This window comes from Cherax quadricarinatus, chromosome 65 (assembly GCF_038502225.1).
Source record: "Cherax quadricarinatus isolate ZL_2023a chromosome 65, ASM3850222v1, whole genome shotgun sequence".
Classification (NCBI taxonomy): Eukaryota; Metazoa; Arthropoda; class Malacostraca; order Decapoda; family Parastacidae; genus Cherax; species Cherax quadricarinatus.
The window spans coordinates 18,670,425-18,697,543 of NC_091356.1; the positions used below are offsets into that span (position 1 = coordinate 18,670,425).

Below are 27,119 nucleotides of genomic sequence, written 5' to 3' on the forward strand. Positions count from 1 at the left end.
GTCATATTCTTTCTCTGAATGTGTCACATTCTCTGAATGTGTCACATTCTCTGAATGTGTCACATTCTCTGAATGAGTCAGATTCTCTGAATGTGTCACATTCTCTATCTGAATGTGTCACATTCTTTCTCTGAATATGTCACATTCTCTGACTGTGTCACATTCTCTGGATGAGTCACATTCTCTGACTGTGTCACATTCTCTGAATGTGTCACATTCTCTCACTATGTCACATTCTCTGAATGTGTAACATTCTCGGACTGTGTCACATTCTCTGAATGTGTCACATTCTCTGACTGTGTCACATTCTCTGAATGTGTCACATTCTCTGACTGTGTCACATTCTCTGAATGTGTAACATTCTATGACTGTGTCACATTCTCACAATGTGTCACATTTAGCAGTGCTAACTTCCCCTCAATTAAAACTCTTTACTTCAGTTAACAGATCAAAGAATCTTTGTTATTGTACAACAACAGTGTGGCTGATACGTTAGGTAGGTTAATTGTTATGGTACAGCAACAGTGTGACTTTTACGTTAGGGAGGTTAATTGTTCTGGTAAAGCAACATTGTGACTGGTACGTTAGGTAAGTTAATTGTTTTGATACAGCAACATTGTGACTGATACGTTAGGTAGGTTAATTGTTATGGTGCAGCAACACTGTGTCTTGTGCGTTAGGTAGGTTAATTGTTATTGTACAGAAACAGTGTGACTGGTACGTTAGGTAGGTTAATTGTTATGGTACAGCAACAGTGTGACTGGAACGTTAGGTAGGTTAATTGTTATGGTACAGCAACGTTGTGACTGGTACGTTAGGTACATTAACTGTTATGGTACAGCAACAGTGTTAGTTTTACGTTAGGTAGGTTAATTGTTATGGTACAGGACCAATGTGTCTGGTACATTAGGTAGGTTAGTTGTTATGGTACGGCAACAGTGTGACTTGTACGTTAGGTAGGTTAATTGTTATGGTACAGCAACAGTTTTAGTTTTACGTTAGGTAGGTTAATTTTTATGGTACAGGACCAATGTGTCTGGTACGTTAGGTAGGTTAATTGTTATGGTACGGCAACAGTGTGACTGGAACGTTAGGTAGGTTAAATGGCATGGTACACAAACAATGTGACTGGTACGTTAGGTTGGTTAATTGTTATGGTACAGCAAAATTGTGACTGGTACGTTAGGTAGGTTAATTGTTATGACACAGCAACATTGTGACGGATACGTTAGGTAGGTTAATTGTTATGGTGCAGCAACAGTGTGTCTGGTGCGTTAGGTAGGTAAATTGTTATTGTACAGAAAGTGTGACTGGTACGTTAAGAAGGTTAATTATTATGGTACAGCAACAGTGTGACTGGTACGTTAGGTACATTAACTGTTTTGGTACAGCAACAGTGTTAGTTTTACGTTAGGTAGGTTAATTGTTATGGTACAAGACCAATGTGTCTGGTACATTAGGTAGGTTAGTTGTTATGGTACGGCAACAGTGTGACTTGTACTTTAGGTAGGTTAATTGTTATGGTGCAGCACCAATGTGACTGGCACGTTAGGTAGGTTAATTGTTATGGTACAGCAACAGTGTGACTGGTACGTTAGGAAGGTTAATTGTTATGGTACAGCAACAGTGTGACTGATGCGTTAGGTAGGTTAATTGTTATGGTACAGCAACAGTGTGACTGGTACGTTAGTTAGGTTAATTGTTATGGTACAGCAACAGTGTGACTGGTACGTTAGTTAGGTTAATTGTTATGGTACAGCAACAGTGTGACTGGTACGTTAGTTAGGTTAATTGTTATGGTACACCAACAGTGTGACTGGTACTTTAGATAGGCTAATGGTTATGGTACAGCAACAGTGTGACTGGTACGTTAGATAGGCTAATGGTTATGGTACAGCAACAGTGTGACTGGTACGTTAGATAGGCTAATGGTTATGGTACAGCAACAGTGTGACTGGTACGTTAGATAGGCTAATGGTTATGGTACAGCAACAGTGTGACTGGTACGTTAGGTAGGTTAATTGTTATGGTACAGCAACAGTGTGACTGATGCGTTAGGTAGGTTAATTGTTGTGGTACAGCAACAGTGTGACTGGTACGTTAGTTAGGTTAATTGTTATGGTACAGCAACAGTGTGACTGGTACGTTAGGTAGGTTAATTGTTATGGCACAGCAACAGTGTGACTGATGCGTTAGGTAGGTTAATTGTTATGGTACAGCAACAGTGTGACTGGTACGTTAGTTAGGTTAATTGTTATGGTACAGCAACAGTGTGACTGGTACGTTAGGTAGGTTAATTGTTATGGTACAGCAACAGTGTGACTGATGCGTTAGGTAGGTTAATTGTTGTGGTACAGCAACAGTGTGACTGGTACGTTAGTTAGGTTAATTGTTATGGTACAGCAACAGTGTGACTGGTACGTTAGGTAGGTTAATTGTTATGGCACAGCAACAGTGTGACTGATGCGTTAGGTAGGTTAATTGTTATGGTACAGCAACAGTGTGACTGGTACGTTAGTTAGGTTAATTGTTATGGTACAGCAACAGTGTGACTGGTACGTTAGGTAGGTTAATTGTTATGGTACAGCAACAGTGTGACTGGTACGTTAGGTAGGTTAATTGTTATGGCACAGCAACAGTGTGACTGATGCGTTAGGTAGGTTAATTGTTATGGTACAGCAACAGTGTGACTGATGCGTTAGGTAGGTTAATTGTTATGGTACAGCAACAGTGTGACTGATGCGTTAGGTAGGTTAATTGTTATGGTACAGCAACAGTGTGACTTGTACGTTAGGTAGGTTAATTGTTATGGTACAGCAACAGTGTTAGTTTTACGTTAGGTAGGTTAATTTTTATGGTACAGGACCAATGTGTCTGGTACGTTAGGTAGGTTAATTGTTATGGTACGGCAACAGTGTGACTGGAACGTTAGGTAGGTTAAATGGCATGGTACAGAAACAATGTGACTGGTACGTTAGGTTGGTTAATTGTTATGGTACAGCAAAATTGTGACTGGTACGTTAGGTAGGTTAATTGTTATGACACAGCAACATTGTGACGGATACGTTAGGTAGGTTAATTGTTATGGTGCAGCAACAGTGTGTCTGGTGCGTTAGGTAGGTAAATTGTTATTGTACAGAAAGTGTGACTGGTACGTTAAGAAGGTTAATTATTATGGTACAGCAACAGTGTGACTGGTACGTTAGGTACATTAACTGTTTTGGTACAGCAACAGTGTTAGTTTTACGTTAGGTAGGTTAATTGTTATGGTACAAGACCAATGTGTCTGGTACATTAGGTAGGTTAGTTGTTATGGTACGGCAACAGTGTGACTTGTACTTTAGGTAGGTTAATTGTTATGGTGCAGCACCAATGTGACTGGCACGTTAGGTAGGTTAATTGTTATGGTACAGCAACAGTGTGACTGGTACGTTAGGAAGGTTAATTGTTATGGTACAGCAACAGTGTGACTGGTACGTTAGTTAGGTTAATTGTTATGGTACAGCAACAGTGTGACTGATGCGTTAGGTAGGTTAATTGTTATGGTACAGCAACAGTGTGACTGGTACGTTAGTTAGGTTAATTGTTATGGTACAGCAGCAGTGTGACTGATGCGTTAGGTAGGTTAATTGTTATGGTACAGCAACAGTGTGACTGGTACGTTAGTTAGGTTAATTGTTATGGTACAGCAGCAGTGTGACTGATGCGTTAGGTAGGTTAATTGTTATGGTACAGCAACAGTGTGACTGGTACGTTAGTTAGGTTAATTGTTATGGTACAGCAACAGTGTGACTGGTACGTTAGTTAGGTTAATTGTTATGGTACAGCAACAGTGTGACTGGTACGTTAGTTAGGTTAATTGTTATGGTACAGCAACAGTGTGACTGGTACGTTAGGTAGGTTAATTGTTATGGTACAGCAACAGTGTGACTGGTACGTTAGGTAGGTTAATTGTTATGGCACAGCAACAGTGTGACTGATGCGTTAGGTAGGTTAATTGTTATGGTACAGCAACAGTGTGACTGATGCGTTAGGTAGGTTAATTGTTATGGTACAGCAACAGTGTGACTGATGCGTTAGGTAGGTAAATTGTTATGGTACAGCAACAGTGTGACTTGTACGTTAGGTAGGTTAATTGTTATGGTACAGCAACAGTGTTAGTTTTACGTTAGGTAGGTTAATTTTTATGGTACAGGACCAATGTGTCTGGTACGTTAGGTAGGTTAATTGTTATGGTACGGCAACAGTGTGATTGGAACGTTAGGTAGGTTAAATGGCATGGTACAGAAACAATGTGACTGGTACGTTAGGTTGGTTAATTGTTATGGTACAGCAAAATTGTGACTGGTACGTTAGGTAGGTTAATTGTTATGACACAGCAACATTGTGACGGATACGTTAGGTAGGTTAATTGTTATGGTGCAGCAACAGTGTGTCTGGTGCGTTAGGTAGGTAAATTGTTATTGTACAGAAAGTGTGACTGGTACGTTAAGAAGGTTAATTATTATGGTACAGCAACAGTGTGACTGGTACGTTAGGTACATTAACTGTTTTGGTACAGCAACAGTGTTAGTTTTACGTTAGGTAGGTTAATTGTTATGGTACAAGACCAATGTGTCTGGTACATTAGGTAGGTTAGTTGTTATGGTACGGCAACAGTGTGACTTGTACGTTAGGAAGGTTAATTGTTATGGTGCAGCACCAATGTGACTGGCACGTTAGGTAGGTTAATTGTTATGGTACAGCAACAGTGTGACTGGTACGTTAGGAAGGTTAATTGTTATGGTACAGCAACAGTGTGACTGGTACGTTAGTTAGGTTAATTGTTATGGTACAGCAACAGTGTGACTGATGCGTTAGGTAGGTTAATTGTTATGGTACAGCAACAGTGTGACTGGTACGTTAGTTAGGTTAATTGTTATGGTACAGCAACAGTGTGACTGGTACGTTAGTTAGGTTAATTGTTATGGTACAGCAACAGTGTGACTGGTACGTTAGTTAGGTTAATTGTTATGGTACACCAACAGTGTGACTGGTACTTTAGATAGGCTAATGGTTATGGTACAGCAACAGTGTGACTGGTACGTTAGATAGGCTAATGGTTATGGTACAGCAACAGTGTGACTGGTACGTTAGATAGGCTAATGGTTATGGTACAGCAACAGTGTGACTGGTACGTTAGATAGGCTAATGGTTATGGTACAGCAACAGTGTGACTGGTACGTTAGATAGGCTAATGGTTATGGTACAGCAAGTGTGACTGGTACGTTAGGTAGGTTAATTGTTATGGTACAGCAACAGTGTGACTGATGCGTTAGGTAGGTTAATTGTTGTGGTACAGCAACAGTGTGACTGGTACGTTAGTTAGGTTAATTGTTATGGTACAGCAACAGTGTGACTGGTACGTTAGGTAGGTTAATTGTTATGGCACAGCAACAGTGTGACTGATGCGTTAGGTAGGTTAATTGTTATGGTACAGCAACAGTGTGACTGGTACGTTAGTTAGGTTAATTGTTATGGTACAGCAACAGTGTGACTGGTACGTTAGGTAGGTTAATTGTTATGGTACAGCAACAGTGTGACTGGTACGTTAGGTAGGTTAATTGTTATGGCACAGCAACAGTGTGACTGATGCGTTAGGTAGGTTAATTGTTATGGTACAGCAACAGTGTGACTGATGCGTTAGGTAGGTTAATTGTTATGGTACAGCAACAGTGTGACTGATGCGTTAGGTAGGTTAATTGTTATGGTACAGCAACAGTGTGACTGGTACGTTAGTTAGGTTAATTGTTATGGTACAGCAACAGTGTGACTGGTACGTTAGTTAGGTTAATTGTTATGGTACAGCAACAGTGTGACTGGTACGTTAGTTAGGTTAATTGGGTTTCATGTTTATCAACTACACGAGGGTCATTAAGGCTACACCAGAGTCTTTAAAACTACAGTAAGTTCATTAGGCTGCGTGAGGATCATTAAGGCTACACCAGAGTCTTTAAAACTACAGTAAGTTCATTAGGCTGCGTGAGGATCATTAAGGCTACACCAGAGTCTTTAAAACTACAGTAAGTTCATTAGGCTGCGTGAGGATCATTAAGGCTACACCAGAGTCTTTAAAACTACAGTAAGTTCATTAGGCTGCGTGAGGATCATTAAGGCTACACCAGAGTCTTTAAAACTACAGTAAGTTCATTAGGCTGCGTGAGGATCATTAAGGCTACACCAGAGTCTTTAAAACTACAGTAAGTTCATTAGGCTGCGTGAGGATCATTAAGGCTACACCAGAGTCTTTAAAACTACAGTAAGTTCATTAGGCTGCGTGAGGATCATTTAGGCTACACCACCAGACAAATAACCTTTTATACCTAAAATTGGGATTAAAGTAAATTTTTTAAAGCACCGGATGCCTCCCACCAAGGCAGCCGACTGCGTCCCACCCTGGCAGCCGACTGCGTCCCACCCTGGCAGCCGGCTGCGTCCCACCCTGGCAGCCGGCTGCGTCCCACCCTGGCAGCCGGCTGCGTCCCACCCTGGCAGCCGGCTGCGTCCAACCCTGGCAGCCGACTGCGTCCCACCCTGGCAGCCGACTGCGTCCCACCCTGGCAGCCGACTGCGTCCAACCCTGGCAGCCGACTGCGTCCCACCCTGGCAGCCGACTGCGTCCAACCCTGGCAGCCGGCTGCGTCCAACCCTGGCAGCCGGCTGCGTCCCACCCAGGCAGCCGACTGCGTCCCACCCTGGCAGCCGACTGCGTCCCACCCTGGCAGCCGGCTGCGTCCAACCCTGGCAGCCGGCTGCGTCCAACCCTGGCAGCCGACTGCGTCCCACCCTGGCAGCCGACTGCGTCCCACCCTGGCAGCCGACTGCGTCCCACCCTGGCAGCCGACTGCGTCCCACCCGGGCCGCCGGCTGCGGCCCGCCCTGGCAGCCGGCTGCGTCCCACCCTGGCAGCCGACTGCGTCCCACCCTGGCAGCCGGCTGCGTCCCACCCTGGCAGCCGCCTGCGTCCCACCCTGGCAGCCGGCTGCGTCCAACCCTGGCAGCCGACTGCGTCCCACCCTGGCAGCCGACTGCGTCCCACCCTGGCAGCCGACTGCGTCCCACCCTGGCAGCCGGCTGCGTCCCACCCTGGCAGCCGACTGCGTCCAACCCTGGCAGCCGGCTGCGTCCAACCCTGGCAGCCGGCTGCGTCCCACCCAGGCAGCCGACTGCGTCCCACCCTGGCAGCCGACTGCGTCCCACCCTGGCAGCCGACTGCGTCCCACCCAGGCAGCCGGCTGCGTCCCACCCTGGCAGCCGACTGCGTCCCACCCTGGCAGCCGACTGCGTCCAACCCTGGCAGCCGGCTGCGTCCCACCCTGGCAGCCGGCTGCGTCCCACCCAGGCAGCCGACTGCGTCCCACCCAGGCAGGGTGACCAGGAAAAGAAGAAGCACTTTCACCATCACTTCATCACTGTCTTGCCAGATAGTGTCCGGAGAAAACTGATGTATTTCTTGTGAATTATATCATCATAACATTGTTTCTTGGTTCTGCTTCCGTCCATTGTTCACCTGCTTCTGCTTCCGTCCATTGTTCACCTGCTTCTGCTTCCGTCCATTGTTCACCTGCTTCTGCTTCCATCCATTGTTCACCTGCTTCTGCTTCCGTCCATTGTTCACCTGCTTCTGCTTCCGTCCATTGTTCACTTGCCCGTGTTCTATTCTATTGTTCCCCCGCCTCTTCATCCTTCAGTGGTATCCTGTACTCTCCCCTCAAGCAAGTGTTCCTGCCTTCTAATCATGCTCAGATATTCTGGGCTTCTCTCTCTATCTTGTGTGGTGCTCTCATATTTTATAACATGAGAGCACCAGGTCCAGAAGTCTGTTCGAGTGACTTTACCGAATGAATTTATTCCCATCAGGAATAATGTAAATTAGATTAGTCCATTTCAGACCCTCAAAAATACACTTATAAAAGCACTTACCAAAATACATTTACATAATTGGTCGTGTTGGGAGCAGTTCGATTTTTGAGGTTCCACTGTACTTGTATGTGTGTTTGTGTTACCTACAGGCTCCCCGGTGATCCAGGTTGTAGCCACGGACCATGATGACCCGAAGGAAGGGCAGAACGCGCAGCTCGTTTACTCCCTGGAGAAGAATGCCATCGACGAGGCTACGGGTAGCCCTATCTTCACTATTGACACCCATCTGGGGTTGATCACTACAGCCCTCTGCTGTCTCGACCGTGAGAAGACCCAGCGCTACTCCATCCAGGTTGTGGCTACTGACGGAGGTGGTCTTAAAGGTACGTCTCGCATGTAGGTGGGCGATGGGTGTCGTTAGGTACCGTGAATATTACGGAACTAGGGTTTTATATCCGCCCAGTTACTATCACATATTTAATTAAACTTACGACACCACACTACATGTCTTTTCTGCCACCAGTAACAAATATTCTGCTTTATATTATTACCAGACAACAGGTGTTGTAGAACACCTGCAGCCTAGTGACTAGTTTACAACAGATTCCACGCGGAAATGTTTAATGCTTACGCCTCCTGGGTTATTAGGTTTCCAGTGCAACCTGGGTCATGTCTGGTCACTTCAGGAGTGGATCAAGAGCTTGTATAGGGCTGAGGACGTCATTTTTCCCAACTACAAAGAGAAGGCGGGTTACAGCCTGCCGGACGACACAGTTTATATATATATATATATATATATATATATATATATATATATATATATATATATATATATATATATATATATATATATATATATATATATATATATATATATATATATATATATATATATATATAATTTATTGATTAATAACAGACAATGTAAATCTAAAGAATTATATGTTTATATGATAACTAAGTAGGAATATCCATATGTTTTTGTTCAGGCAAAAATAAAAATTAGGATTAAATCTTGTATTAAAAATTATATAACAGTATTAAAATATTTTCGAATGGTCATTACAGTCGTTGTCTTACCAGTTAGTGTCAGATTCCATATCCATAAGATATAAAAATTTATACACAATAGTCTTGAATTATTATTCCATCTTGACAGGTCAGATATATAAGTAATCATCTATAATTTCCAAATTTAGTTTCATAACTTTATTCCATGAACTAAAATATCATAGAATATGTGAATAACAGCCAGTGGCACCAACCTCACTTGTTATGTGAGTCCTTAACTCAGTGGCACCAACCTCACTTGTTATGTGAGTCCTTAACTCAGTGGCACCAGCCTCACTTGTTATGTGAGTCCTTAACTCAGTGGCACCAACCTCACTTGTTATGTGAGTCCTTAACTCAGTGGCACCAGCCTCACTTGTTATGTGAGTCCTTAACTCAGTGGCACCAACCTCACTTGTTATGTGAGTCCTTAACTCAGTGGCACCAACCTCACTTGTTATGTGAGTCCTTAACTCAGTGGCACCAACCTCACTTGTTATGTGAGTCCTTAACACAGTGGCACCAACCTCACTTGTTATGTGAGTCCTTAACCCAGAGGCACCAACCTCACATGTTATGTGAGTCCTTAACCCAGAGGCACCAACCTCACTTGTTATGTGAGTCCTTAACCCAGAGGCACCAACCTCACTTGTTATGTGAGTCCTTAACTCAGTGGCACCAACCTCACTTGTTATGTGAGTCCTTAACTCAGTGGCACCAACCTCACTTGTTATGTGAGTCCTTAACTCAGTGGCACCAACCTCACTTGTTATGTGAGTCCTTAACTCAGTGGCACCAACCTCACTTGTTATGTGAGTCCTTAACCCAGAGGCACCAACCTCACCTGTTATGTGAGTCCTTAACCCAGAGGCACCAACCTCACCTGTTATGTGAGTCCTTAACCCAGAGGCACCAACCTCACTTGTTATGTGAGTCCTTAACCCAGAGGCACCAACCTCACTTGTTATGTGAGTCCTTAACTCAGTGGCACCAACCTCACTTGTTATGTTAGTCCTTAACTCAGTGGCACCAACATCATTTGTTATGTGAGTCCTTAACTCAGTGGCACCAACCTCACTTGTTATGTGAGCACTTAACTCAGTGGCACCAACCTCACTTGTTATGTGAGTCCTTAATTCAGTGCCACCAGACTCACATGTTATGTGAGTCCTTAACTCAGTGGCACCAGCCTCACATGTTATGTGAGTCCTTAACTCAGTGGCACCAACCTCACTTGTTATGTGAGTCCTTAACTCAGTGGCACCAACCTCACTTGTTATGTGAGTCCTTAACTCAGTGGCACCAGCCTCACTTGTTATGTGAGTCCTTAACTCAGTGGCACCAACCTCACTTGTCATGTGAGTCCTTAACTCAGTGGCACCAACCTCACTTGTCATGTGAGTCCTTAACTCAGTGGCACCAACCTCACTTGTTATGTGAGTCCTTAACTCAGTGGCACCAGCCTCACTTGTTATGTGAGTCCTTAACTCAGTGGCACCAGCCTCACTTGTTATGTGAGTCCTTAACTCAGTGGCACCAACCTCACTTGTTATGTGAGTCCTTAACTCAGTTGCACCAACCTCACTTGTTATGTGAGTCCTTAACTCAGTGGCACCAGCCTCACTTGTTATGTGAGTCCTTAACTCAGTGGCACCAACCTCACTTGTTATCCGAGTCCTTAACTCAGTGGCACCAACCTCACTTGTTATGTGAGTCCTTAACTCAGTGGCACCAGCCTCACTTGTTATGTGAGTCCTTAACTCAGTGGCACCAGCCTCACTTGTTATGCGAGTCCTTAACTCAATGGCACCAACCTGACTTCTTACGTGAGTCCTCAGCTCAGTGGCACCAGCCTCACTTGTTATGTGAGTCATTAACGCAGTGGCACCAGCCTCACTTGTTATGTGAGTCCTTAACTCAGTGGCACCAACCTCACTTGTTATGTGAGTCCTTAACTCAGTGGCACCAACCTCATTTGTTATGTGAGTCCTTAACTCAGTGGCACCAGCCTCACTTGTTATGTGAGTCCTTAACTCAGTGGCACCAAACTCACTTGTTATGTGAGTCCTTAACTCACTGGCACCAGCCTCACTTGTTATGTGAGTCCTTAACTCAGTGGCACCAACCTCACTTGTTATGTGAGTCCTTAACTCAGTGGCACCAGCCTCACTTGTTATGAGTCCTTAACTCAGTGGCACCAGCCTCACTTGTTATGTGAGTCCTTAACTCAGTGGCACCAGCCTCACTTGTTATGTGGGTCCTTAACTCAGTGGCACCAACCTCACTTCCTACGTGAGTCCTTAACACAGTGGCACCAACCTCACTTGTTATGTGAGTCCTTAAGTCAATGGCACCAACCTCACTTGTTATGTGAGTCCTTAACTCAGTGGCACCAACCTCACTTCTTACGTGAGTCCTTAACTCAGTGGCACCAACCTCACTTCTTACGTGAGTCCTTAACTCAGTGGCACCTACCTCACTTGTTATGTGAGTCCTTAACTCAGTGGCACCAACCTCACTTCTTACGTGAGTCCTTAACTCAGTGTCACCAACCTCACTTCTTACGTGAGTCCTTAACTCAATGGCACCAACCTCACTTGTTATGTGAGTCCTTAACTCAGTGGCACCAACCTCACTTGTTATGTGAGTCCTTAACTCAGTGGCACCAACCTCATTTGTTATGTGAGTCCTTAACTCAGTGGCACCAACCTCACTTGTTATGTGAGTCCTTAACTCAGTGGCACCAACCTCACTTGTTATGTGAGTCCTTAACTCAGTGCCACCAGCCTCACATGTTATGTGAGTCCTTAACTCAGTGGCACCAACCTCACTTGTTATGTGAGTCCTTAACTCAGTGGCACCAACCTCACTTGTTATGTGAGTCCTTAACTCAGTGGCACCAGCCTCACTTGTTATGTGACTCCTTAACTCAGTGGCACCAGCCTCACTTGTTATGTGAGTCCTTAACTCAGTGGCACCAACCTCACTTCTTACGTGAGTCCTTAACACAGTGGCACCAGCCTCACTTGTTATGTGAGTCCTTAACTCAGTGGCACCAGCCTCACTTGTTATGTGAGTCCTTAACTCAGTGGCACCAACCTCACTTCTTACGTGAGTCCTTAACACAGTGGCACCAACCTGACTTGCTATGTGAGTCCTTAAGTCAATGGCACCAACCTCACTTCTTACGTGAGTCCTTAACTCAGTGGCACCAACCTCACTTCTTACGTGAGTCCTTAACTCAGTGGCACCAACCTCACTTGTTATGTGAGTCCTTAACTCAGTGGCACCAACCTCACTTCTTACGTGAGTCCTTAACTCAGTGTCACCAACCTCACTTCTTACGTGAGTCCTTAACTCAGTGGCACCAACCTCACTTGTTATGTGAGTCCTTAACTCAGTGGCAACAACCAAACTTGTTATGTGAGTCCTTAACTCAGTGGCAACAACCTCACTTGTTATGTGAGTCCTTAACTCAGTGGCACAAACCTCATTTGTTATGAGTCCATAACTCAGTGGCACCAACCTCACTTGTTATGAGTCCTTAACTCAATGCCACCAACCTCACTTGTCATGTGAGTCCTTAGCTCAGTGGCACGAACCTCACTTGTTATGTGAGTCCTTAACTCAGTTGCACCTCCCTCACTTCTTATGAGTCCTTAACTAAGTGGCACCAACCTCACTTGTCATGTGAGTCCTTAACTCAGTGACACCAACCTCACTTGTCATGTGCCTTAACTCAGTGGCACCAACCTTACTTGTCATGTGAGTCCTTAACTCAGTGGCACCAACCTCATTGTCATGTGAGTCCTTAACTCAGTGGCACCAGCCTCACTTGTTACGTGAGTCCTTAACTCAGTGCACCAACCTCACTTGTTATGTTAGTCCTTAACTCAGTGGCACCAGCCTCACTTGTTAGGAGCCTTTACTCAGTGGCACCAACCCCACTTGTCATGTGAGCCCTTAACTCAGTGGCACCAGCCTCACTTGCCATGTGGGTCCTTAATCCAGTGGCACCAGCCTCACTTGTTATGTGAGCCCTTAACTCAGTGGCACCAGCCTCACTTGTTATGTGAGTCCTTAACTCAGTGGCACCAGCTTCACTTGTTATGTGAGTCCATAACTAAGTGGCACCACCCTCACTTTTCATGTGAGTCCATAACTCAGTGGCACCAGCCTCACTTGTTTTGTGAGTCCTTAACTCAGTGGCACCAGCCACACTTGTTATGCGAGTCCTTAACTCAGTGGCACCAACCTCACTTGTTATGTGAGTCCTTAACTCAGTGGCACCAGCCTCACTTGTTATGTGAGTCCTTAACTCACTTGCACAAACCTCACTTGTCATGCGAGTCCTTAATTCAGTAGCATCAGCCTCACTTGTCATGTGAGCCCTTAACTCAGTGGCACCAGCCTCACTTGTCACGTGAGTCCTTAACTCAGTGTCACCAGCCTTAATTGTCATGTGAGCCCTTAACTCAGTAGCACCAGCCTCACTTGTTATGAGCCCTTAACTCAGTGGCACCAACCTCACTTGTTATGAGTCCTTAACTCAGTAGCACCAGTCTCACTTGTTATGAGTCCTTAACTCAGTAGCACCAGCCTCACTTGTTATGAGTCCTTAACTCAGTAGCACCAGTCTCACTTGTTATGAGTCCTTAACTCAGTGGCACCAGCCTCACTTGTCATGAGTCCTTAACTCAGTGGCACCACCCTCACTTGTTATGAGTCCTTAACTCAATGGCACCAGCCTCACTTGTTATGAGTTCTTAACTCAGTGGCACCAGCCTCACTTCTTATGAGTCCTTAACTCAGTGGCACCAACCTCATTTGTTATGTGAGCCCTTAACTCAGTGGTACCAGCCTCACTTGTTATGAGCCCTTAACTCACAGGCACCAGCCTCACTTTTTATGAGTCCTTAACTCAATGGAACTAGCCTCACTTCTTATGAGTCCTTAACTCAGTGGCACCAGCCTCTCTTGTTATGAGTTCTTAACTCAGTGGCACCAACCTCACTTGTTATGAGTCCTTAACTCAGTGGCACCAACCTCACTTGTCATGAGTCCTTAACTCAGTGGCACCAACCTTACTTGTTATGAGTCCTTAACTCAGTGGCACCAACCTTGCTTGTTGTGAGTCCTTAGCCCAGTGGCACCAACCTCACTTGTTATGAGTCCTTAACTCAGTGGCACCAACATTACTTGTTATGAGTCCTTAGCCCAGTGGCACCAACCTCACTTGTTATGACTCTTTAAGCCAGTGGCACCAACCTCACTTGTTATGGGTCCTTAACTCAGTGGCACCTACCTTACTTGTTATGAGTCCTTAACTTAGTGGCACCAACCTTACTTGTTATGAATCCTTAGCCCAGTGGCACCAACCTCACTTGTTATGAGTCCTTAACTCAGAGGCACCAACATTACTTGTTATGAGTCCTTAACTTAGTGGCACCAACCTTACTTGTTATGAGTCCTTAACTTAGTGGCACCAACCTTACTTGTTATGAGTCCTTAGCCCAGTGGCACCAACCTCACTTGTTATGAGTCCTTAACCCAGTGGCACCAACCTCACTTGTCATGTGAGTCCTTAGCTCAGTGGCACCAACTTCACTTGTTATGTGAGTCCTTAACTCAGTGGCACCAGCCTCACTTCTTATGAGTCCTTAACTCAGTGGCACAAACGTCACTTCTCATGTGAGTACTTAGCTCAGTGGCACCAACCTCAATTGTTATGTGAGTCCTTAACTCAGTGGCACCAGCCTCACTTCTTATGAGTCCTTAATTCAGTGGCACCAACCTCACTTGTCATGTGAGTCCTTAGCCCAGTAGCACCAACCTCACTTGTCATGTGAGTCCTTAACTCAGTGGCACCAACCTCATTTGTCATATGAGTCCTTAACTCAGTGGCACCAGCCTCACTTGTCATGTGAGTCCTTAACCCAGTGGCACCAATCTCACTTTTCGTGTGAGTCCTTAACCCAGTGGCACCAACCTCACTTGTCATGTGAGTCCTTAACCCAATGGCACCAACTTCACTTGTCATGTGAGTCCTTAGGTCAGTGGCACCAACCTCACTTGTCATGTGAGACCATAACCCAGTGGCACCAACTTCACTTGTCATGTGAGTCCTTTGCTCAGTGGCACCAACCTCACTTGTCATGTGAGTCCTTAACCCAGTGGCACCAACCTCACTTGTCATGTGAGTCCTTAACCCAGTGGCACCAACCTCACTTGTCATGTGAGTCCTTAGCTTAGTGGCACCAACTTCACTTGTCATGTGAGTCCTTAACCCAGTGGCACCAACCTCACTTGTTATGAGTCCTTAACCCATTTGCACCAACCTCACTTGTTATGAGTCCTTAATTCAGTGGCACAAATCTCACTTGTTATGAGTCCTTAACTCAGTGGCACCAACCTCACTTGTTATGAGTCCTTAACCCAGTGGCACCAGCCTCTGTTGTTATGAGTCCTTAATTCAGTGGCACCAACCTCACTTGTTATGAGTCCTTATATCAGTGGCACCAACCTCACTTGTTATGAGTCCTTAATTCAGTGGCAATAACGTCACTTGTTATGAGTCCTTAACTCAGTGGCACCAGCCTCAGTTGTTATGAGTCCTTAACTCAGTGGCACCAACCTCACTTGTTATGAGTCCTTAATTCAGTGGCACCAACCTCACTTGTTATGAGTCCTTTACCCAGAAGCACCAACCTCACTTGTTATGAGTCCTTAACTCTGTGGCACGATCCTCACTTGTTATGAGTCCTTTACTCAGTGGCACCAACCTCACTTGTCATGTGAGTCCTTAACTCAGTGGCACCAACCTCACTTGTTATGTGAGTCCTTAACTCAGTGGCACCAGCCTCACTTGTTATGTGAGTCCTTAACTCAGTGGCACCAGCCTCACTTGTTATGTGAGTCCTTAACTCAGTGGCACCAGCCTCACTTGTTATGAGAGTCCTTAACTCAGTGGCACCAGCCTCGCTTGTTATGTGAGTCCTTAACTCAGTGGCACCAACGTCACTTGTCATGTGAGTCCTTAACTCAGCGGCACCAACCTCACTTGTCATGTGAGTCCATAACTCAGTGGCACCAACCTCTCTTGTCATGTGAGTCCTTTACCCAGTGGCACCAACCTCACTTGTCATGTTAGTCCTTAACCCAGTGGCACCAACCTCACTTGTCATGTGAGTCCTTAACCCAGTGGCACCAACCTCACTTGTCATGTGAGTTCTTAACTCAGTGGCACCAGTCTCACTTGTTATGGGTCCTTAACTCAGTGGCACCAGCCTCACTTCTTATGTGAGCCCTTAACTCAGTGGTACCAGCCACACTTGTTATGAGCCCTTAACTCAGTGGCATCAGCCTCATTTCTTATGAGTCCTTAACTCAATGGCACCAGCCTCTCTTCTTATGAGTCCTTAACTCAGTGGCACCAGCCTCACTTGTTATGAGTTCTTAACTCAGTGGCACCAACCTCACTTGTTATGAATCCTTAACTCAGTGGCACCAACCTCACTTGTTATGAGACCTTAACTCAGTGGCACCAACCTCACTTGTTATGAGTCCTTAACTCAGTGGCACCAACCTTACTTGTTATGAGTCCTTAACTCAGTGGCACTAACCTTACTTGTTATGAGTCCTTAGCTCAGTGGCACCAACCTCACTTGTTATGAGTCCTTAACTCAGTGGCGCCAACCGCACTCCTTATGAGTCCTTAACCCAGTGGCACCAACCTCACTTGTTATGAGACCTTGACCCAGTGGCACCAACCTCACTTGTCATGAGTCCTTATCTCAGTGGCACTAAACCTTACTTGTTATGATTCCTTAACTTAGTGGCACCAACCTTACTTGTTATGAGTCCTTAGCTCAGTGGCACCAACCTCGCTTGTTATGAGTCCTTAACTCAGTGGCACCAACCTTACTTGTTATGAGTCCTTAACTTAGTGGCACCAACCTTACTTGTTGTGAGTCCTTAACTTAGTGGCACCAACCTTACTTGTTATGAGTCCTTAGCCCTGTGGCACCAACGTCACTTGTTATGAGTCCTTAACCCAGTGGCACCAACCTCACTTGTTATGAGTCCTTAACCCAGTGGCACCAACCTCACTTGTCATGTGAGTCCTTAGCTCAGTGGCACCAACCTCTCTTGTTATGTGAGTCCTTAACTCAGTGGCACCAGCATCACTTGTTATGTGAGTCCTTAACTCAGTGGCAACAACCTCACTTGTTATGTGAGTCCTTAACTCGGTGGCACCAGCCTCACTTCTCATGAGTCCTTAACTCAGTGGCACGAACCTCACTTGTCATGTGAGTCCTTAGCTCAGTGGCACCAACCTCACTTGTTATGTGAGTCCTTAACGCAGTGGCACCAGCCTCACTTCTTATGAGTCCTTAACTCAGTGACACCAACCTCACTTGTCATGTGAGTCCTTAACTCAGTGGTACCAACCTCACTTGTCATGTGAGTCCTTAACTCAGTGGCACCAACCTCACTTGTCATGTGAGTCCTTAACCCAGTGGCACCAACCTCACTTGTCATGTTAGTCCTTAACCCAGTGGCACCAACCTCACTTGTCATGTGAGTCCTTAACCCAGTGGCACCAACCTCACTTGTCATGTGAGTCCTTAACTCAGTGGCACCAACCTCACTTGTCATGTGAGTCCTTAACTCAGTGGCACAAACCTCACTTGTCATGTGAGTCCATAACACAGTGGCACCAATCTCACTTGTCGTGTGAGTCCTTAACCCAGTGGCACCAACCTCACTTGTCATGTGAGTCCTTAACCCAGTGGCACCAACCTAACTTGTCATGTGAGTCCTTAACCCAGTGGCACCAACCTCATTTGTCACGTGAGTCCTTAGGTCAGTGGCACCAACCTCTCTTGTCATGTGAGTCCTTAAACCAGTGTCACCAACCTCACTTGTCATGTGAGTCCTTTGCTCAGTGGCACCAACCTCACTTGTCATGTGAGTCCTTAACCCAGTGGCACCAACCTCACTTGTCATGTGAGTCCTTAACCCAGAGGCACCAGCCTCACTTTTCATGAGTCCTTTACCCAGTGGCACTAACCTCACTTGTCATGTGAGTCCTTAGCTCAGTGGCACCAACCTCACTTTTCATGTGAGTCCTTAACCCAGTGGCACCAACCTCACTTGTTATGAGTCCTTAACCCAGTGGCACCAACCTCACTTGTTATGAGTCCTTAATTCAGTGGCACCAACCTCACTTGTTATGAGTCCTTAATTCAGTGGCACCAACCTCACTTGTTATGAGTCCTTAAGTCAGTGACACCAACCTCACTTGTCATGTGAGTCCTTAACTCAGTGGCACCAACCTCACTTGTCATGTGTGTCCTTAATTCAGTGGCACCAGCATCACTTGTTATGTGAGTCCTTAACTCAGTGGCAACAACCTCACTTGTTATGTGAGTCCTTAACTCAGTGGCACCAGCCTCACTTCTCATGAGTCCTTAACTCAGTGGCACCAACCTCACTTGTCATGTGAGTCCTTAGCTCAGTGGCACCAACCTCACTTGTTATGTGAGTCCTTAACTCAGTGGCACCAGCCTCACTTCTTATGAGTCCTTAACTCAGAGGCACCAACCTCACTTGTCATGTGAGTCCTTAACTCAGTGACACCAACCTCACTTGTCATGTGAGTCCTTAACTCAGTGGCATCAGCCTCACTTCTTATGAGTCCTTATCTCAGTGGCACCAACCTCACTTGTCATGTGAGTCCTTAAGTCAGTGACACCAACCTCACTTGTCATGTGAGTCCTTAACTCAGTGGCACCAACCTCACTTGTCATGTGTGTCCTTAATTCAGTGGCACCAGCATCACTTGTTATGTGAGTCCTTAACTCAGTGGCAACAACCTCACTTGTTATGTGAGTCCTTAACTCAGTGGCACCAGCCTCAATTCTCATGAGTCCTTAACTCAGTGGCACCAACCTCACTTGTCATGTGAGTCCTTAGCTTAGTGGCACCAACCTCACTTGTTATGTGAGTCCTTAACTCATTGGCACCAGCCTCACTTCTTATGAGTCCTTAACTCAGAGGCACCAACCTCACTTGTCATGTGAGTCCTTAACTCAGTGACACCAACCTCACTTGTCATGTGAGTCCTTAACTCAGTGGCACCAACCTCACTTGTCATGTGAGTCCTTAACTCAGTGGCACCAACCTCACTTGTCATGTGAGTCCTTAACCCAGTGGCACCAACCTCACTTGCCATGTGAGTCCTTAACTAAGTGACACCAACCTCACTTGTCATGTGAGTCCTTAACTCAATGGCACCAACTTCACTTGTCATGTGAGTCCTTAACTCAGTGGCACCAACCTCACTTGTCATGTGAGTCCTTAACCCAGTGGCACCAACCTCACTTGTCATGTGAGTCCTTAACCCAGTGGCACCAACCTCACTTGTCATGTGAGTCCTTAACTCAGTGGCACCAACCTCACTTTTCATGTGAGTCCTTAACTCAGTGGCACCAACCTCACTTGTCATGTGAGTCCTTAACCCAGTGGCACCAATCTCACTTGTCGTGTGAGTCCTTAACCCAGTGGCACGAACCTCACTTGTCATGTGAGTCCTTAACCCAGTGGCACCAACCTCACTTGTCATGTGAGTCCTTAACCCAGTGGCACCAACCTCACTTGTCATGTGTGTCCTTAGGTCAGTGGCACCAACCTCACTTGTCATGTGAGTCCTTAACCCAGTGGCACCAACCTCACTTGTCATGTGAGTCCTTAACCCAGTGGCACCAACCTCACTTGTCATGTGAATCCTTAACCCAGTGGCACCTGCCTCACTTTTTATGAGTCCTTTACCCAGTGGCACCAACCTCACTTTTCATGTGAGTCCTTAACCCAGTGGCACCAACCTCACTTGTTATGAGTCCTTAACCCAGTGGCACCAACCTCACTTGTTATGAGTCCTTAATTCAGTGGCACCAACCTCACTTGTTGTGAGTCCTTAATTCAGTGGCACCAACCTCACTTGTTATGAGTCCTTAACTCAGTGGCACCAACCTCACTTTTCATGTGAGTCCTTAACCCAGTGGCACCAACCTCACTTGTTATGAGTCCTTAACCCAGTGGCACCAACCTCACTTGTTATGAGTCCTTAATTCAGTGGCACCAACCTTACTTGTTATGAGTCCTTAACTCAGTGGCCCCAGCCTCACTTGTCATGTGAGTCCTTAACCCAGTGGCACCAACCTCACTTGTCATGTGAGTCCTTAATTCAGTGGCACCAACCTTACTTGTTATGAGTCCTTAATTCAGTGGCACCAACCTTACTTGTTATGAGTCCTTAACTCAGTGGCCCCAGCCTCACTTGTCATGTGAGTCCTTAACCCAGTGGCACCAACCTCACTTGTCATGTGAGTCCTTAACTCAGTGGCACCAACCTCACTTGTTATATGAGTCCTTAACTCAGTGGCACCAACCTCACTTGTCATGTGAGTGCTCAGCTCAGTGCTACAACCTGAGGACAGTAGCCAGAGGTTGAAGCAGGACTTACTACGCTCATAAGCCAAGTTAGAAATATTTGTCTTGAGATATAAATGTTTGATTCTGATGCTTTATCACTATTTCAAATAATTTCAAACTATCTCATTCTTCATATATGGCCAGCAGCTTGAAACTGTGAACTGGTAGCTAAAGTTCTTGCTTCAAAAGTGAGGGTTCGATTCCCACCAAGGGTAGAAACATTGGGCGTATTTCTTTACACTGACTGCCTATGTTCACCCATTAGTAACATTGGTACCTGGGTGTTAGTCGACAACATAGGTACCTGGGTGTTAGTGGACTGGTGTGGGTCGCATCGTGGGACAAAACTGACGTAATTTGCCAGAAATGCTCAGCATAACAAGCGGCTTTCTATATAGGAGTATGTCACTGATGTCAGCTATGGTCTATATACCTTGTACATGTACTTAAAGAGTTTTTTTTTTTTTAACCAGTCGGCCGTCTCCCACCGAGGCAGGGTGACCCAAAAAGAAAGAAAATCCTCAAAGAGAAAATACTTTCATCATCATTCAACGCTTTCACCACACTCACACATTATCACTGTTTTTACAGAGGTGCTCAGAACACAACAGTTTAGAAGTATATACGTATAAAGATACACAACATATCCCTCCAAACTGCCTAATATCCCGAACCACTCCTGTAAGCTGTTGGTAATGTTGCTCGATGGAGGGCATCTTGGTTCTGTGTAATGTGATCCTTTATTGGCAACGTTTCGCCCACAAAGTGGGCTTTTTCAAGTCACAAACAGATCTCTAATATGAGTACTAGGAGAACTAGTAATAGGCAAAATGAGGTGGATATTGGAAAGCCAGTGGCACTAATTGACAAGGACAGTAATAGGTTTAGTGGAATAACAGAAAGGAGTAGGAAGGGTAAAGAGAGAGAAGGGTCCTTAAATATATATTACACAAATAGTCGTAGTGCTAGGAATAAGATGGACGAGTTGAGACTAGTTGCTAGTGCAGGTAACATTAACTGAGACGCGGTTCAATATGAAAAGTCGGGACATGCCTGCAGAATGTCACATTCAGGGTTTTAAATTGTTCCAAGTAGATAGAAGTATCGGGAAGGGGGGTGGGGTGGCATTGTATGTCCGAGATCGCTTGAACTGTTGCATAAAAACGGGTATTAAGTCTGAAGTAATACATACAGAGTCTGTTTGGAGAGAATTTTAAGAGGGACATGAAAAATTTATTTTAGTTGTGATATACCATCCCCCAAACTTAGATAGGGACCAAGGGAGACTACTATGGGAGGAAACTGTTAAGGCCACAAGGCACGATAACGTAGTAATTCTAGGAGACTTTAACTTTAGTCATATTGATTGGAATTTCTTGACTGGGAATTTAGAATCAAACGACTTCTTAGAAGTAGTTCAGGATTCTTTTTTGAAGCAGTTTGTGATACAGCCTACAAGGGGAAACAACCTTCTTGACTTGGTTTTGGCAAACAAGGAAACTCTTGTTAATAATTTAGAAATTACAGAGGAACTCGGCACAAGCGATCACAAATCAATTACCTTTAGCATTGAATGGAAGTATGATAGAAGGGATAATTTAGTACTGGTCCCAGATTTTTGCTTAGCAGATTACGATGGATTTAGAGAACACTAATCATCCGTGGACTGGGGTAACGAAGAGAGCTATCAATATGACAGCTTTCTTAACACAATACATGCTGCCCAAAGGACATTTATCCCATATAAGGAAATTAGATCGAATAGAAATGACCCCAAATGGATGAATAATAGGCTCAGATATCTTTTAGGACAGAAAAAAAGTAATTTATAGGCGCATCAAAAGAGGTGAGGGTCATCTTACGAATCAGTATATTGACATTAAGAGGGACGTTAAAAAAGGGATAAGAAAAGCTAAACGGGACTAAGAAATTAAAGTTGCTAGGGATTCGAAAACTAACCCAAAAAGTTTTTTACAGGTTTATAGAACAAAAGTTAGAGATAAGATAGGTCCCCTTAAAAATAACTCTGGGCATCTTACTGACAAGGAGAATGAAATGTGCTCTATCCTTAATAATTATTTTCTCTCGGTTTTCACTCAGGAAGACACTAACAATATCCCAGTAATTAATTTTTATAGTGGACCTGATGATGATAAATTATGCAATATCACAGTCACTGGCAAAATGGTTATCAAACAAATAAACTGGTTAAAGCAAAATAAATCCCCGGGCCCTGATGAACTTTTTTCAAGGGTTCTTAAAGAGTGTAAAATGGAACTTTGTGAACCATTGACTAATATTTTTAATATTTCTCTTCAAACAGGTGTAGTATCTGATATGTGGAAGATGGGTAATGTAATTCCTATTTTTAAAACAGGGGACAAGTCGTTACCGTCAAATTACCGCCCAATAAGCCTAACCTTAATTGTAGGCAAATTACTAGTCAATTATAGCTGATAATATAAGAAGCCATCTCGATAGGCATAATTTGATTAATTATACTCAGCATGGATTCACGAGGGGCCGTTCCTGCCTAACTAATTTATTAACCTTCTTCAGTACAGCTTTTGAGGCCGTTGATCATGATAAAGAATTCGATATTGTTTATTTAGATTTTAGTAAGGCTTTTGATAGAGTACCGCACCAGAGACTGTTAAAAAAAGTGGCAGCTCATGGCATTGGGGGAAAAAGTGCTGTCATGGATCGAGTCATGGCTCACTAATAGGAAGCAGAGAGTATGCTTAAATGAGGTTAAATCCGAGTGGGGATCTGTAACAAGTGGCGTTCCACAGGGATCAGTCTTAGGCCCGCTGTTGTTCATAATATATATCAATGACCTTGATGAGGGTATTACTAGTGATATGAGCAAATTCGCCGATGACACAAAGATACGTAGGATAATTGATTCAAACGTAGATGTTAGGGAACTTCAGGAGGATTTAGACAAACTCTATTCTTGGTCAGAAAAGCGGCAGATGCAGTTCAATGTAGATAAATGCAAGGTTCTGAAGCTCGGGAGTGTCCATAACCCTAGCACTAGCCATACAGATTGTGAAAAGGACTTGGGGGTTATGGTGAGCAACAACCTTAAACCAAGACAGCAATGCCTAAGCGTACGTAATAAGGCAAATAGATTATTGGGATTTATACCAAGAAGTGTAAGCAACAGAAGTCCAGAGGTTATACTGCAGCTTTATACATCATTAGTAAGGCCTCACCTAGATTATGCAGCTCAGTTCTGGTCTCCATATTACAGAATGGACATAAATTCGTTAGAAAACATTCAGCGTAGGATGACTAAATTAATACATAGCATTAGAAAACTTCCTTATGAAGAAAGATTGAAGACTCTTAAGTTACATTCACTTGTTAGACGAAGAATGAGGGGAGACCTGATCGAAGTGTATAAGTGGAAGATGGGTATTAATAAAGGGGATATTAATAAGGTCTTGAGGATGTCTCTCCAAGAGAGAACCCGCAGTAATGGATTTAAATTAGACAAGTTTAGATTTAGCAAGGACATAGGAAAGTATTAGTTTGGAAATAGGGTAGTTGATGAGTGGAACAGTCTACCTAGTTGGGTTATTGAGGCTAGGACTTTGGGTAGTTTTAAATTTAGGTTGGATAAATATACGAGTGAGAGGGGTTGGATTTGAGTGGGACTTGCAAATGAGTGGATAGAGTTATCAGAACTTATTTCTTGGGTAGCATTAAAATTGGGTTGGGCGAATGTTTTGTTAGTGGGATGGATTGTAAAGGACCTGCCTAGTATGGGCCAACAGGCCTGCTGCAGTGATCCTCCTTTCTTATGTTCTTATGTACACAAGGTACAGTGGTGGCCTATGCTAACCTTCCTATGGTGTATTATTACTGGGAGGAATCTTGTATCCAGCTGGCCCAGTGGCTTATGTGCCGGCCCGGAGTTTTACGACTCACTTTCCGTGAGTTCGAACCTCACTAGTACCGTGGTTAATATGGGAGTTCGCCAGGGTAGTGTCCTTAGCCTGCTATTATTCCACATAAACATAAACACCTACTAAATGCTTCCCCGGAACTAGCTGCTTGAAGATGACATATTTGCTACGTCTAATCCAGACCTCATACTCCTAAACAAAACAGTGAATGGAAATTGAGTCGTAGAAATCCAGGCCAGTGCATAAGCCAGGTGGCGCAGTGGCTTACGCACTGGCCTAATATTTTGCGACTTTCACCATGGGTTCTAACCCATCCGTACCGTGGTTTGTTTACAACCGTGTTATTACGATTTTGTGAGTCAGGAGGTGGCCACCCACCTGGATGGCCACCCACCTGGATGGCCACCAGCAAACTTTCTCTCAGTATTGATACTACCTTCTAGATGTTGTTTGGGAATAAAACTTAAAATACAAAATGACTGCAAACTGAAATTTGACTCTCACATCCAACACAAAACTTAAAAGTTCCTCAAAACTACGAACATTCTGTCAAAACTACGTTTACTCTGCCCCGAGCAACATTATTAATCTCACCTCACTCACAGTATTCTGGGAATCTGCTTAGGCAAATCATCCAAAACCCATTATTGCTCAACAGAAATCAGCTGTTAGAATAATCACCCATTTAAGTTTCAGACAAGACAAACCCATTATTCAGAAGTCTGAATTTACTGAACATATAACACATCCACACTTATGGGTGGGTGTGAGTTTGACTTGACTTGCTTGTGCTACTAGGTCAGATGCCGTGCTTTTTCCTTAAGTGCACGTGACCTGACCTGACTAGGTTAAGACATTTGTCTTAAGCAGGTAGGAGAATTGGACCTGCCTCGCATGGGCCAGTAGGCTTGCTGTAGTGTTCCTTCTTTCCTATGTTCTTATCACTGTGCATTTTACATATAAAGAAGACTCACAACGAAGCTCGGTCCGGCGCTCCGGGCTGGAGAGCTGCAACACAACACATAGACACAATACAAGTAGATGCAAAAAAATTTCCCTTCAGCACCTGCTTCAAAAATGATCAAAAAACATCACATAAAATCTGACTTATATCTTGTTTAGACAAATAATATTTAAGATTGATGTATCAAAAACAGCTTGGTTGATCAAAATCATATTAGTATTCATACTATTGCTCACAATCACTAATCAACTTCAATATTTACACTAACTAAATATATCTTCTACTCCAGTATTCTCTGATACAACGTTGTACTAAATTGTTACACAAGATCTCTAAATATAATAATTCACATTGTGAGAAATTATGTGGATAAATTTTTACAAGTATAACTTTGAATTAATGTTTCACTGACATAACTGGTGAGAACTCTGAACCTGGGAGACATGTTCAACTGTAGGAACAACAAGTCTCTGACAATGTTCATCCTTCAGTGTTCACTGTGTCAGTTCCCAAAGTCACACTTTGGGACCATAATTATGAACATCTAGTTCTTGACTATTGATTATTAAGAAAATCTGATGGCAGTAAACTTAGCTTATTAAGAATGTTTCTGGAATGTTTATTTATTAAAAATTGTGTGAATTAACTCAAGTAATTTCTTGTGCAATAACTATACAACACAGTGATTCAATTACATTGTGGAGAATATAAGTGAAGAACATATTACTTACTTATATACTTACATATGAATATAAGTGAAGAACTTATGACTTGGTGATATATCCCAACGGCTCCCTATAGGCAGGTACACCAATATTAACCAGTACACAGCTACCTTACCTGTTGTGTGAGTAGAGTCACACGAGGGAGTCAACATCACCTCCTCCAGTATTATCTTCATTATCAGTCTTATTATGACCAGATTACAATACATCAGAAACTCTTCCAGATGCATGTTATATTCACATATTTCATGGCTTCCCAGTTCTTGCAGATACACCCTCCATTACCCTCAACTGTCCATGATCAAATTCCGCCACACTCCCCACTTAATTTATACATTCTGCCGTTTTAAATTACTCTCCCGTCACGTTTTATCTCTTACAAATACATTTATTTAACTTCAGTTACATTTCCAGGTGTCTGGTACATTTTCCTCTGGTACATTTTCCTCTGGTACATTTTCCTCTGGTACATTTTCCTCTGGTACATTTTCCTCTGGTACATTTTCCTCTGGTACATTTTCCTCTGGTACATTTTCCTCTGGTACATTTTCCTCGTTAGAATATCAATTTCCTCTAAATTACAACAATTTCTCCTCAATCACCTCCTTACAGTAATTAAGGAAATTATATGTAATATTTCTCAGAAGTCGCAATACAGATACATAATTTTATATAAACATTATTCTCCCCTTCAATTATTACACAAATTACTGGAAAATTATCAAAATTTTCCACGCATGTACCAGATTGTTTCACTATTTAAACGTCATATGTTATGTTAAGTAGAAAGGACACAAGTGCAACTAATGTGACATATTTTTGAGGCAACGTTTCGCTCTCCAGGAGCTTCATCAAGCGAAACGTTGCCGCAGTAAAATGTCACATTAGTTGCACTTGGGTTCTTTTAACTTAACATATTACCAATAATTTCCCAACATTAACATGTTAGTAAACCACTGCGCATTTGTCTCACTGTCTAGTAATTTTAATCCTGCCAGAAACATGCATAACAAGACGCTTAATGTACAGTAATTTATATATGTCAGTTCCAGTGTCAATTATATAGTG

The 27,119-nt window shown here is 43.9% G+C and overlaps 1 protein-coding gene across 1 annotated transcript in view; it reads left to right on the forward strand.

Annotated features, from left to right (window-relative positions):
* The window catches only part of LOC128700571 (putative neural-cadherin 2), a 271,817-nt gene that overhangs the window by 49,593 nt on the left and 195,105 nt on the right, over positions 1-27,119 (forward strand). Inside the window, exon 5 of the mRNA XM_070098997.1 lies at positions 8,052-8,285. Within this exon, the coding sequence (XP_069955098.1) occupies positions 8,052-8,285 (234 nt within the window). The remainder of the gene's footprint in view (positions 1-8,051; positions 8,286-27,119) is intronic.